Source organism: Dermacentor albipictus, chromosome 1 (genome assembly GCF_038994185.2).
Source record: "Dermacentor albipictus isolate Rhodes 1998 colony chromosome 1, USDA_Dalb.pri_finalv2, whole genome shotgun sequence".
Taxonomy (NCBI): domain Eukaryota; kingdom Metazoa; phylum Arthropoda; class Arachnida; order Ixodida; family Ixodidae; genus Dermacentor; species Dermacentor albipictus.
This window is the reverse complement of record NC_091821.1, coordinates 407,129,535-407,143,838: the sequence shown is the minus strand read 5'-3', so window position 1 is coordinate 407,143,838 and position 14,304 is coordinate 407,129,535. Positions and strand designations below refer to the sequence as shown.

At 45.7% G+C, this 14,304-nt stretch overlaps 1 protein-coding gene across 4 annotated transcripts in view; it reads left to right on the top strand.

The window, feature by feature from the left end:
* Positions 1–14,304, top strand: part of LOC139054700 (E3 ubiquitin-protein ligase HECW2-like) — a 68,011-nt gene that overhangs the window by 48,465 nt on the left and 5,242 nt on the right. For all 4 annotated transcript variants that reach the window (XM_070532154.1, XM_070532155.1, XM_070532153.1 and 1 more), the window contains exons 19-24: positions 3,187–3,307; positions 3,966–4,079; positions 5,300–5,551; positions 8,952–9,231; positions 10,114–10,228; positions 11,162–11,360. In XM_070532154.1, coding sequence (XP_070388255.1) covers positions 3,187–3,307; positions 3,966–4,079; positions 5,300–5,551; positions 8,952–9,231; positions 10,114–10,228; positions 11,162–11,360 — 1,081 coding nt within the window. The remainder of the gene's footprint in view (positions 1–3,186; positions 3,308–3,965; positions 4,080–5,299; positions 5,552–8,951; positions 9,232–10,113; positions 10,229–11,161; positions 11,361–14,304) is intronic.

The window sequence follows — 14,304 nt, the reverse complement described above, 5'->3', positions numbered from 1 at the left end:
GAGCGGCACTTCTCGTCGCCACGAGTGCCCGGGAAATCCAACATCACGCCCTTTGAAGTCAATTTGCGGGCAATGAAGGGAATTCAAAGTATAGGCAAGGGAGCGACTGCCCTAGCAGATTTTTGTGCCACCATGAACCTCTCTCACCGAGGACTTCACCACAAGACTTTCAGGGGGCATATGGACACCATGGTGAAAGCTTGCCAGGCAGTAGCTACTGCTACAGAAGCAGCAAGCGTCAAAGTGGTGAAGGACATGTACAAGAACTTCCTGAATCCACCAGGAAATGTAGATGTCATATTTGATGGCACATGGAAAACACGTGGTCACAATTCAAATATTGCAGTAGGCTGCATCATAGAGCTATACACTGGCCTAGTACTGGACCATGTTGTGCTCTCGAGGTACTGTCGTGGGTGCCAAGGGGCACCTGATCCCAGTGATGATGGGTACGGTGACTGGGCTATGAACCACAAGTGCATGAAAAACATCGACTGCAATGCCGGCCGGATGGAGACTGAAGCAGCTATCATTTTGTTCAACAGGTCTCTGGAAAAAAATGGGTTGCGGTACACAACTATACTTTCTGATGGTGATAGCCGCACCTTTCATGCATTGACCTCAGGAGAAGTGTATGGATATATATCCATTGAAAAGAAAGACTGCTTGAACCATGTCCACAAGCGGATGGGGACGGCTCTTCGCAACTTGGTGGAGAAGAAGAAGGCACAAGGAGAATCTCTTGGCGGAAAGGGCAACCTCACCCAAGATAAGATAAAAGAAAATTACAAACTACTATGGGTATGCCTTGCGGAGCCACAGCCACGACGTTGCAGGCATGAAAAAGGCAGTGCATGCCACGCTGTTGCACATGACCTCGACAGATGAAGCCCCAGACCACAGTTGCTGTCCTCAAGGGGTTGATTCGTGGTGTGCCTTCAATCGTGCTTTGGCGAACCAAGTGGAGCCGTCACCACACAAAAACCCTCTGCCAGGCCACGTTCGCACTGCTCTTGAGCCAATCTTTGCAAGGCTGGGCGACGAGGCCCTCTTGGAGCGCTGCAAAGATGGCATGACACAGAACGCCATTGAGTGCCTACACTCTGTCATTTGGAGCCAAAGCTCCAAGAACACGCATGACTCTTTGCTGGCTGTTGAAAGAGCTGTTGCAGAAGCAGTTTCTCGCTTCAACCAAGGAATGGCAGCAACCAGCAGAGCTGTTGCAGCACAGCTTGGTTACAGTCCTGGGAGCTGCCTCATTCGTAGGAGCCTTGAGAAAGATAAGCAGAGGCTGTGCAGGTCTGATAAAAGTCACACCAACGCTGAAAAGGTGAAGAAGAGGATGGCCAAGAAACACAAGCCTGACAGAACCCAGGACTACTGCCCAGGACTTTTGTGAATGTGTGGCAGATTCATAGAAAATAGCAGGTGACTTTTTGAGCTTTTTTTTTGTCAAAGGCCAACGCAATACAGAAGTTTTCACAATCTTTACATGAACAGATTTCTGTGAGTTTGGTGTTATTGTGTTCAGTAATGACTGGGCTGCATGCTAAAGCATTAAATTTTTCCATGTGATAGGTAAACAAAAGTGGCAGAGTAAGCAAAACTTTGAATGCAATTTTCTCAGCTTTGCTTTTTCGATCAAATGCCTTTGCCTTACGGAACTTTTCATAATGTTTGCATCAACTGATTTTATTGAATTAGGTATCATTTTTTTCAGTGAAACCTCAGCTGCATCCTAAAGCTTTCCATTTTTCATTAAACCAAATAGACTAGCAATTAGGTCAGGTGTAAGCTAATTACTCCTGCATTGTTTTTTTCTTCCTACTTTGATATTCATTCATGACCTATATGATGACTTTTAAAAAATTTCTTTAGCTTTAGGATGTGCAGTAGGTCCTTGGAAATGACAGCTATTCTTTAAAACTAGTTTTTTTAATTAAGAAATTACCATAATGGCCCGTAACAAAAGACCTATGTGGGATAAGTTATTTTGCGATATCTTCATTTCTAAATGGGATATATCAAATCTGAATATATATTTGGAATCAGCATTGAAAGATATATCTGCATGCGAATTTTCAGGAAGATACGTTAAGAAATAAAAAAAAAGTTTTCAAGACCCTCATCCCCCCTTAAGTCATTATGTGTTATTAAGTGTGCGTTTGTGCAGCTTTGGATTTGCCTGATCAGCGCCACCTCGTTTACCTTCACTAGAGCCAAGTGGTGCGAAGAAATGTGGCTCGTTTCTTTGATCCCCATGGTGATCTCCAGCAATGTAGATTGCAGAACGCCAACGCGGTGACGCTCTTGTCAAACTATATGATACAGAGACAATGTCACTCTTGCGCAAATCCAAGCGAATCTGATTGTATCCATGCGTAGTATTAGGCAGGGCATTATTAGTGATGTTTGTAAGCCGTGCTAAGCCTAATATATTTTTCTGGCTGAGTTTTTCGGACTGTTTGATTTTTCCTACGATTTTTCAGTCCCCGCAAGCTCCTGAAAATCAGTCAGCGACTGTATTCATAATGTCACTAAGTTTATAAGGGCTGGCAAGAACTGTGCATTGCATGTGTGTGTGTGCTCTTTGACTGTGTCTAAGGCACTCCACACCTTACCACCTGCGCATTTAGACAGAGTACTTTCACAAGTAATCTTTTTGTTTGCAGCCAGGGCCCATATTCTTGGCCACTTTTGTGAGGTTTTGCTTGATTCGGCACCGGGTGCATTGATGTCTGCGATCAACATTGTTCCTTGAGTGCCGCGCGCACTGTCGTGGCTAGGAACACTTGTTTCCCGTGTGCGTGGAACAAAGTTGCACAATGCATCCGGTGCCAAGTCATGTGAAATCTCTCCATGCGCACCAGGGATACCTCTCCTGGCCAACTACTGCTCGCAGCATTTCTCCACACCCAATAGGTTACTGCAGTAACTTTGGTGCTTTGTTTCCATCCGAATGGTTTTTCTGAGTAGCGAAGAATAGGTGTATGTGTTGCATCACACCAAAAATTGGGCTTGGGTATGGTGTTCATGTCGGCAGGATTGATAATTTTGTAAAGCACATTGTGAGTGTCACTTCATGCAATTTTAATGCAAGTTTACTGACATCAGCTCATTGTGCCGCAGTATTTAACTGCTCATGTGTCACAGTGCAAGTTGTCAATGGCCCGTTATTTCTTCCAGGTCTGCAGAGGGCTAATCTTAGAGCTCCAGCGCCTTATCGGAGGGATTTCGAAGCCAAACTTAGGAATTTTTACCGCAAATTGGAGTCCAAAGGCTACGGCCAAGGGCCCAGCAAATTAAAGTGAGTACTGTCACTTTTGTAGTGGGCTTTGTTGTGCTCTAACCAAGTGAAAACAGAATCTTGTGTGATTAAAGCCACGAATGTTTATTTGAATACGCATAGTTGAATAAGGTGCAGTTGAAAGCAGAATTATGGCTTATGGCCTTAACAGGTGTACACATCTGGCCATGTTTGAACAGAGGTATGACGGGAGCAGTTATGCAGAGAGATCTGCAAGAAATGTACAGTAGATATACGCAGAGCAAATAGTGTTTGCGGCCACTGGATCAGTAGCACAGCTCTCTAGCAGTGGCCAACATATTACTCTGCAGCCTGAAAATCAAACATGGGCATGTTATGAATAATCATGCCTTAATATGTCCTCATCAGTATCACAGCTCTGTAGCAGTGGCCAACATATTACTAGGCAGCCTGAAAAATCAAACGTGGGCATGTTATGGATAATCATGCCTTAATATGTCCTCCAATCATCCGTTGTGGGGATTGAAATGTGCCATCCTGTGTTCACACTTTATTGCATGGCAGCTAAGGAGTGTACCATGCTTGCAGCTTATTTGCTTAGAAAATGGGTAAATTTTGGCCAGAATGTAGCAGGTACATCTCTTTCTAGGCACACATTTCTTTTAGTTACAGCATTTGCTTGCATCATTTACCACAGATTAAACATTCGTCGAGACCATCTGCTCGAGGATGCATTTACGAAGATAATGGCTGCATCCAAAAAAGATCTTCAAAAGTCTCGACTCTACATAGGATTTGCCGGAGAAGAAGGGTGAGATTCTTTTAACTAAGTACTGGTTTACTGCATTGTGTGTTCTAGGTGGGTCTTCAGGCAGCTAGTAAACATGTCGCAATCTGCCTAGGTTGCAGCTGAAGAGGTGAGTATTTTGTGCATTGACATTCAGCATCCTAGGCTTGTAAAAGCTTTGAAATGTTTTTGAGCTTCGATCGTTGGTCTTAATTTTTTGTTTGGTAGTGCAGGCTGAAAAAGAAAGGGGTTTTTACCATTGATTAAACAAGATAAATTTGTCAATACAAAAATGTAAAACGATCAGACATCAGATGCCAGTCGTGTATAAAAATTTTTAAGGGCGATGTAGTACAAAGCCTTTCATAGTGCTCAGGCAGGTCTTAAGTTTACGAAAATTAGCATTATGCAAGAACTCTGACCTCTCAGGTGGCTCCTCTCTGGTATGAGCGTGAACTACCACAACTGGGAACAGAAAATACCAGAATATGCCACAGAAGTGAAAGAACGGAGACGGGAATACCTTCCAAGTTGGGATGGGGTGCTTGGGGGCCATGTCACATGCTGAAGTGCAAGAGAGTGGGGTGACTTGCACTATTGGATTTGTAAAGAAAGAAAGAAGGGCCAAGAAATTGGAACTCTAAAGAGCTTCCTACAATGTTTTGACTGGTGAAGTTGCAGTTGGTGGAAGTAAAGGAAGTCATCGCCAGATCAAACTTTTAGGCCAGTTTGCAGTGCTTTTATGAGTGTCTCTCGTCTTCAAGGAACCATTAGTATGCCAAGTGGTACAGGAGATTTCATACTTGGAACAATAAAGTTTGTCTCCTGCCGTCCCAAATGTGCATCTGAATGTTGTTGGGAACTGAATTTCACAGAATTTATTTCTTAGTTTATTTTTGGTCTTTTTTCGCTTTATATTCTCAAATTCTGCACGTGTGGCTTTTCGGTTTATGGCTTTGTGCAGATTATATTAGTATTTTAAATGGTACTCACATATGAAAGTGTGTACCTTCCCTCCTCTTTATTTGTTCATTTGATTTTTTTTATTCATCTTTCTACGAATGTTTGTTCTTCTATATGTATTCAAGTTGTATCGCAAATGCAAAGGTGGCACAGCCAACGCTCTATGACAAGGGCCTCATTACTGGGCAGCTTGTTCTCCCATCACCCCCTCAGAAGGAAATAGAATTATACCAAATGTGGTAAACAACATAGCACTTTTTTTTCTTTTCCCCCTCGTGCAGGCTAGATTATGGCGGACCCTCCCGAGAGTTCTTCTTCCTGCTGTCACGGGAGCTTTTCAACCCGTACTACGGCCTGTTCGAGTATTCAGCCAATGACACGTACACGGTGCAAGTGAGCCCCATGGCAGCGTTTGTGGACAACCAGCACGAGTGGTTCCGCTTCAGCGGCCGGGTTCTTGGCTTGGCTCTGGTGCACCAGCACTTGTTAGACGCCTTCTTCACCCGGCCATTCTACAAGGCCCTTCTAAGGCTGTGAGTGTCGTGAGTGATTGTATGGGTGATACCGGGTTGTGCCAGCAGTTTGAATAAATTGGAAAGCAAGTGGTGTGTGGCAGTATGCAAGCCCCACTTCTGTACATCACTGGTGCAGCCAAATGATAACAGCCTTTAGCCAAAGCATGCACGTATTGACAAAGGCATCATTTCGTCAGAATGCCAGTAGCGCCATGAAAAGCAGGCAGTAACGTTTTGTGACACTCTCTTTATTCAGCCAGAATGCTCTGGTGTGTGAAACTTCTTGCTCGGAAAGGTGTTGTATTCGAATTATTGCATTGCTGCATGAGCCGCGATGGTGTGCCGGTCAACGCTCTGCTGGAACTGAAAGTCTTAGGGACAACACAAGCATCTCCCTGCCGCCCACCTCCCTCAACTTGGTACCAAAGGTCCCACTAGGCCTAACCAACTTCACCTTAAAGCCGTAGCCTACAGTGCTTCAAAAACAACTGCTTACAATTGTAAAATGCATTGTTTTGAAAACGCTTTTCACATCCATTTGCACAGAAAAGATGGGTTGCTTTTAACAATGTCTAGGCTGCAAACCCCGTGATGTGGTCGAGTTGTCTTGTATCGCAGTTCTCATTGATGTAGAGGTTTGACAGTGGTCATCGCTCATCATGAAGGATAAATTGAGACATCAGTTTATTCTATCGATTATTGTTTTGTGTGCGTGAGAGGTTTCAGTTCCAATGTTCTAATGCAGCATGGTATTTAAGGGGGGAGGCGGGGATCAGAATTAACTTTTTTGTTTCTTCACAGAAAGGGCTGAAATTTGGCACACACACTGCACATTGCAATAAAGTGACAAATCTAAAATTTCATTAGGATATCTTAATTAGTTTTTGTTTTATAAGAATTTACAAGTTCCTTGCTTGTGGAAAGCCTGGCACAGTAATGAAACGTGATAGGGAGCTGGGAATACCTTGCATGTTTGCCCAGATGTCTAATCTACATCAAGACAGTGTTCGATTTTTTTTTTTAGTGCACTAATAATTTTTTGCTCAACATAACATGCACATGACTGTGCTTCACTGCATGGAGCCATGTAGTAATTGTTAAATAATTAAATAATGGAAAGATAAAGAAACATTTCAAGACTGTCTTTAAGTACAGCACAGTTTGTGGATCACAGCAAAACAAACTGGGCCAAAATCGGTCCAGCCATTGTTGTGCTACGCTTTCCACGAGCGAGGTGATTGACAAAAAACATGCAATTGAGAAAACTGGCTCCAAAGTTTTAAAAGCACTGCAAATTTATTAAAAAGCACCAGGGCTGTAATATTTTGAATCATTGTTGTCAGGCATCTTCTTACACCTTTGCCTCATTGTTTGGTGGGCTTTGGATGCCTTCTTCAGGCGTTCTTTATCCTTTTCTTGCGCCGTCTGGAGTAGTGCATGACCACCATTTTCACTGCCAGACCGAGCCTGGTATCGCAGTGTACCCACAGAACGCTGTTGGCATCTTGGGCACAGAGTTTTAGCGATCAAAGAGTTCATCGCGGAAACAGGCATAATAATGAACTCACAGTCACAAGGGGCCGAAATTTGTTCTTGGCATTGCTGCTTCCGCTAAGTCGCGGACACTGCGCGAAGGGAGTCGCGAACGCTGCATGCCTGCGCTTCTGCAGTCACCGCTGACATGAAACGCGGCTCGAGGCGCGTCTGAATCGTGCAACGATTCGTCTGGTGAGCCTTGAGTCATCATACAGTATGTAGCTTGTCGACGGTTGGGGCTCACTCGCAGGCTGCGTGTCCCTGTCGCATGATGCATCGGAAACGCACACCGTCTCTGCCGGCGATGGAGACCTTCGAGCCGCGTCGCCTCCAACAACGCGATCTCGGTTGCCGACTCGCGCGCGTCGTACGCAGAGCCCCCGTTGGCACGTCTTCCGGTGGCTTGGTTGTCAGTGTCGATGTCACAGGGCGATTGTCGGCTTCGCTGCTGGAATCGCACGGTGCAAGATAACGCGGCACATTATCCGTGTGTTCAGTCGGGTTCTCCGCTCCTCTCGCTGGCCGCCGTCTTTTTCTCGCCGTAGGAGGCTTGCGCTTCTGTTTTCCGAAGGCATGCTTCACTTAAAAGTTCTTTTTGAACGAGCGACGATCCATCACTGACCTGGGAGTTTTCATAAATCCGAATTCTGCGAGTGTCAAGCGAAGAAAGACGCCGACGTGGTTTTCAAAGCAGACAACTGCGGACCGCTGTGGTTGCCAGCTTGCCCGCGTCTGCAGCAGCAACCAATGGCGAGACGCCTTTCAGTACGGCAACCAATCGGAGGCCTGCTTTTATCGCAGGGCCCGTGTGACCGCTTCTAGCAGACCCGCGCGTCTTTTGTGTTTGTGCGTTTGTTACAAGATGGCGACGACCGAAGAATTCAGAAACGGAATGGCGAAACTTCGAGCTTTCGTACGATACCAAGATGGCGGCGTTCGGTGGCGGGAAAGACGAGTTAGGGCTCCGCGAACCGCGGTGATTTTACGCGATTTAAAGCTGTTTTCTCGCCCTACGCACTGATAAATTAATTTTTTTTCGGGTACTTTTAGTGCGTTTTCAGTCAAACCATTTTGATACAATGTAGATTAGGCATTGCAGATATCGAAACGCGTCGTTGCCAAAAATCGATGTTTTTTGCGATTTTCACGATCTGATCCCCGCATCCCCCCTTAAAGGGACCCTGAAACACTTTTATAACTAATCAACGTGGTGTTACTATTAAAGGACGTCGCCTCACAAACATCTTGCCACCAAAATTTTTCGAATCTTTCAAGTGTAAGCTGAGTTGGACGTAGTTATCACACCAGTGAGAGGCTTTCTCTCTCCTTTCGTCTCCGTTAGTGCACTGGAAGTTACTCAGGGGACGTGGCAAGGAGGCAAGGCTCGGCCAAAAGTGGAGCATCTCACCTGCGAGAAGGCTCAATGCGGCATATATGCTATGCAGCATGCTGTTGCTGTCTCGGAGGCTACATGCAACGGTCCTGTGTAGACTGGCAGTGTAAAGACGAAATGCTTTTTCTATCTTTTTGATATTGCAGATATATATTTTTCATTTATTTTTGTCCAAATTAAGAATAATAGTATTACTGCAGGTGTTCTTGCAATCATGCATCAGCCAGTAGCTGTTGGTGGGCTTTTCTGCTTGCGATAACAACATTGTGAACGCGAGAGCAAGCAATTTTTCTTTGTTTTTCGCATGATTGTAAATTCCCTGCTGCATACATTGCAATAATGTTTGGCTCACATGTTAACAGGAGCCTCTTCTACAGATCTGCAGCATTCTTTTGCTCTGTTCCAGAAGTGTTTCAGGATCCATTTAAGATGTGTGAATGAGCTTGCTATGCTTTTTATTCCTATATTGTGACTTGTGTGTGCATGCAGACCTTGCTCGCTGAGTGACCTGGAATACCTGGATGCGGAGTTCCACCAGTCACTAGTGTGGCTCAAGGAGAATGACATCACCGACATGGGCCTTGAGCTGAGCTTCTCCGTGGTCGAGGAGGTGGCCGGCCATGTGCTTGAGCGCGAGCTCAAGCCTGGTGGCCGCTCTATGCCTGTCTCAGAGCGCAACAAGAAGGAGTACATTGAGCGTATGCTCAAGTGGCGCCTCGAACGCGGTGTTGCCCAGCAGACGGAGTGCCTTGTGCGGGGATTCTACGAGGTAAGCAGGCAGGAGTCTCTCACATTGCAGTGTTAGTTTATTGTAGGCTTTCCCGTGTCTCAAAAGGGTGCAGTGTGTGTTGTTGGCCTTTCACACATGGTAAAAGCTTTGAAGAAAGGTTTGTGTTTAGTTACGGCCTGTAATTTACAACTTACAGTATTACAGGGCAGCCACCCTCATAGTTCTTAATGAAGTGAAGGGCTTGCACTTTCAATATACTGTATATATCCACATAAATGCACTTTTTCTTTCCCGGAAAGGTGCGACATTAAAACATGCATTCAATGGGCAGGTATGGCTTATGCTGAAGATTCCAGAAAGTTGAAAATGGTTCAGTTAGCTAACGTGCTGCTGGTGTACCTACCGATTACTGGCCTCATGAAGCTGCACATTGTCATTGTTGTCTGATGCTACACATTGTCATTGTTGTCTGATGCTACACATAGTCATTGTTGTCTGATGCTACTCATAGTCATTGTTCTCTGAGTACCTTGTCATATATGCAATTCGGTTCTGCAATCTCTGCTCCACTACCCTTGCAAATTCACAAAAAACATGCAATTTTGTTCTTCCATAAGTGAAAATATGTAACATTTATTCTGTGTCAATAAACTCTTGTGAATATATGTTAAGAGTGCTAAAGATCGCTGCACACAGCTATAGTCACCTGGCACATAAGGTGACTTGTTCTTAAAGTCCACTTTAAAGAAAGGCAAACTGCGAACATCGGCCTGTGTCGATAAATTCAGTGTATTTGAGTTGTAGCTTAGCATTGGTTTGGCGTGTTGTTTAGTATGGTGTACTGTTATTTGTCTAAGGTAAGCAACAGATGAAGTTTAAATTTGACATTTTCTTCATTACTCTTTTTCTCTGTTTCATAAGGTTGTGGACTCCCGCCTGGTATCAGTCTTTGATGCCCGAGAGCTAGAGCTGGTGATTGCTGGAACAGCTGAAATAGACACTGCTGACTGGAGGAAGAACACGGAGTACCGATCTGGTGAGCAGAAAGTTGTTACCTTGGTATTCACCAACATTCTATCTCGGTTTAAGGAATGGTTAAGTGATTATAGCTCTCAAAGGAAACAAGCCTGAGGCATGGTTTCTTTTGTAAAGGGGTGCTAACACAAAATTACTTGAGCTCTGTTTTTTGCACTTAAGCAGTAACTATTGACCCAGCAGTCAGGCTAAAAAAATAAACAGCAAACAGTAAGAACATCGCACGTATGCTTCGTGTGGGCACATGTAAGCTTCGTGTGCGGTCATTACAAGACATCCAATGCAAACAGTGCTGAAACATCTTCATCCTGTCCAGGCAGGGAGGAGAGATGCAGAGCCCTCGGAAACGCAACGGAGCGCTCGAAACGCCACAAAATGCAAGATCCACTGTCCCTTGACATTATGTATTGGAAAATGGCACTTGGCAAAAGATGCCTACAAATTCTTTACAGAGTAACTTGGGAACATTTTAAGCATTTGCAATCATTTTTTCAAGTGACAAAATTAAGTGATCGATTTCTTTTAATTGGCAAGCCACACAATTTAGTGTATTCAGTAAATGTTGAATATCTTTATTGTGCTGTCCCCATTGATAAAACTGTTTACCTGTGTCTGTGAGTTCGTGGGAACTTGCAGTGCAACTCATTTTTAGAACCTGACCATTGCGGGCATTGGTGTTTTCCTAGGGTCGACGATGATCTGTACAGGCCTGTATCTTTCTTAAATGCACTGATGCTCTTGTTGTACTTTTACTGTAGCATGCTTTGCCTATATGTTGTCAGATCTTGAGCATTCGTATTTGAGTTAATGTGTACATAGCTCACAACACATTTTTTTACGTTCATGTGTCCTTGTTGTTTCTTAGTGTGCTGCTGTTCCAATGGGCTAATCACCCTTAAACTGTGGTTCTGAAATCAACCTTCTTGCTGTGCAGGCTACCACGATGGCCACCCTGTGATCCAGTGGTTCTGGATGGCCATTGAGAAGTTCGACAATGAACGGCGGCTCAGGCTGCTCCAGTTTGTCACAGGCACCTCGAGCATCCCGTATGAAGGCTTTGCCGCCCTGCGCGGGAGCAACGGACCTCGCAAGTTCTGCATTGAAAAATGGGGCAAGCCAACTAGCCTGCCAAGGTATGGCGCAAACTCGTGTTTCTCTGCTTGTCATCCTACTCTCACTCGTGTTCGTTTACTTACTTCTTACTTTTCTGCCCCATTGTCACTGAGCAATTGCAAAAGAGAACAAAAATGTTTTGTCATTGCTTAGGTGCAATGTACTACTGCATTTGCATAAATCATATTGTGAGATTTGTTTGGGAAATTAATATTTGAAAGCACCCTGCTTCCCAGATATCATTTATCTTTTTCGTCCTTCAAGATGCGGTGTGCGCTACCTCTGTACAACTAAGATGTGCAGAGAAATCCAGGTTCTCGATGTTGCGTGGAACATAAGCCAGAGGGAGCCCATGTCATCAGGAAGCTTTTTGCATAAGCTTGAGGCAACATGCATATGCAGTGGAACCCCTGTTGTATGTCCCCCCGTTTAGTGACGACCCAAGTTTTACAACGGCTTAGCGCAGTCCCGGCGAAGTCCCCCTAGAAGCAATGCATTGAAAAACCCAGGTTATCCGACGCAGTTTTACGCCTGACCCGCATTATGTGGCGACCCTCGCGTAGCGCAGGACGGAACAGCGGACAAGAGAAAAGTGCCATGGGTCTCTTTCCTCGCTCCGTCTCTCCGCATGCCGAGTGCTTGACACCGCTCGACCGGTTCGCTCCGGCGCAGCTTTCTTCCCTGCCTCGTCTCATCATTTGTTTCTCTCTTCCCCACTAGCAGCCGCCCGCGACGCTCGCTTTGCTGAAATAGCGCATTTTCTTCTCCACAATCACTTTCTCCCTCTCTTCTCATTGGCGTCGCCTCTTGTCACATTGGGGAAGTGATTCTTCCCCCAGCAGCCGCCCACAACGCCCACTGTGCCGAAATAGCGCCTTCTCCACAATCATTTTCTCCCTCTCTTCTCGGCGGCGTTGCCTCTCGTCGTGTTGGGGAAGCGTTTTTCTCCTTCCAGTTTCCCAGCAGCAGATCAACGACAAGGTAGCATGGAGAGGCCCAGATTTATCGCATGTGTTCCTTGTCGTAATCCTAGCGACCAGCGTTCAGCGGAGGTATTGAGTTGTGTGGAGCAACACGACGCATGATGTCCCGAAAGTGGAGAGTTCTGTCGGTCGGTGATAAGCTGAATATTATCGAGGAAGCGTAAAACCGGCATGGAGCCACGAAAGCCAGCATTGCCCAGGACCTTAAGATACCCGAATCTTCGCTTCAGACGATCCTGGCAAACAAAGCGGTGATATTGCAGAATGCCAACAAGTTCAGGCTCAAGCGGAAAGTGGCAAAAGAAGGACAGCATGAGAAGTTAGAAAAAGTTCTTGTCAAATGGCTGCATCAAGCACGGCGCTCTGCCATCAACGTTGACGGCGCCATTCTAAATGAAAAGGCAGACCTTGTGGCATCGCGTCTGGGCATCGACGAATTTCAGGCATCGAACGGGTGGCTGGATCGCTTTAAAAAATGAAACAGGATTGTGTACAGCCGCTCCTGTGGAGAAAGCACTTCTGTGGACATTTCGACGGTGAAAGAGTGAATGGAATCGTTGCCGGAGATGATTGCTACATACAAGCCCTGCGACGTTTTCAGCGCCAATGAGAGTGGTATTTTTTACCATATGCAGCCCGAGCAAACCATTGTGTTTAAGGGTGACAGCTGTCATGGTGGCAAGCGTAGTAAAGAGCGTGTGATGGCACTATTCCATGCTAACGAGGACGGTTTCAAGAGGCTGCCCATGCTCGTTGTTGGAAAGTTTGCAAAGCCACAGTGTTTTAAGAACTTGAAGACGCTGTCGTGCGGCTACAACTTCAACAAAAAGGTGTGGATGATGTCTTCACTCTTCAGCAATGCAGCAGCTGGATAACAAAATGGGTGCTAAGGTGAGGAAAATATTGCTTTTCGTGGACAACGCACCGTGCCACCCACCCAATACATTCAGCCTGAGGGACATAAAGGTTGTTTTTTTTTTTCCGCTCAACTTCACAACCCGGCTGCAGCCACTAGATGCCGGCACCATCAAGTGCATCAAGCAAGGGTACCGGAAGCGGTTAGTGCAACGTCGGCTGGTGGCCATGCAGCACAGCGAGTCGGAAAAAAATATCACTGGGCTCGACGCCATGCACTTTATTGCCAGTTCGTGGAATGCAGTGTTATAAGACACAATCGCTAACTCGTTCAAGCACTGTGGCTTTAAACGAGAGACTGCCTTGTCTGCTGGGGACGCAACAACCTCGATGCCGCTCGAGGCCGATGCAGGCTTCACCGACGACGATTTCGAGGGTTTAAACCTCATCACGACCTTCGCCGAGTGCATGGAGGCCTACGACAACGTTGCAACCTGCGACGAGGTGTCGCTGGATGATACCATCGAGAAGGCTTTGCCTAGTGCCAACACCTGCTGCAACATCAGACGAGGACAACGATGACGTCACAAATGCCGTGCCTGTGCCTACCACGTTCGCCGAGGTGCTACGACACATAGACGGCATCCGGAACTTCATCTGTTCATGCGATGCCGCAGAGGACCTCCTTTTGGACGTTGCCCAACTTGAGCGAAAGCTCTTGCTTCACTGATCAAACAAGGTCCAAAAGAAACCTACCAACTTTCTTTAAGGTTCCCGTCAGCTGGCGGGAATCGTGGCACTGGGCAGTGGAGTGCCGTAAAGGTTCGTTTGATAAAGCATGATTGGTACCTGTACTGCAGCATTATTTCTTATCACATTTACTTTTTTGGTAATTTGGGTTTCCAAGCCCTGCAAAGTATGTTAGTAGTTTGAAGTCTCTCGTAAATCCGTTGCGCAAATTAAGTAGTATTTTTATAGGCATAACTTATGTTCAGATTTTACGACACCTGCATTTTACAACGCTTTTTCGCGGTCCCAAGAAAGTCGTATATTCGGGGTTCCACTGTAGCTAGTGTTGCCAGGAAGCAAGAGCTTCCCAGTGACACATGCTACGTGGGAGAAAGGC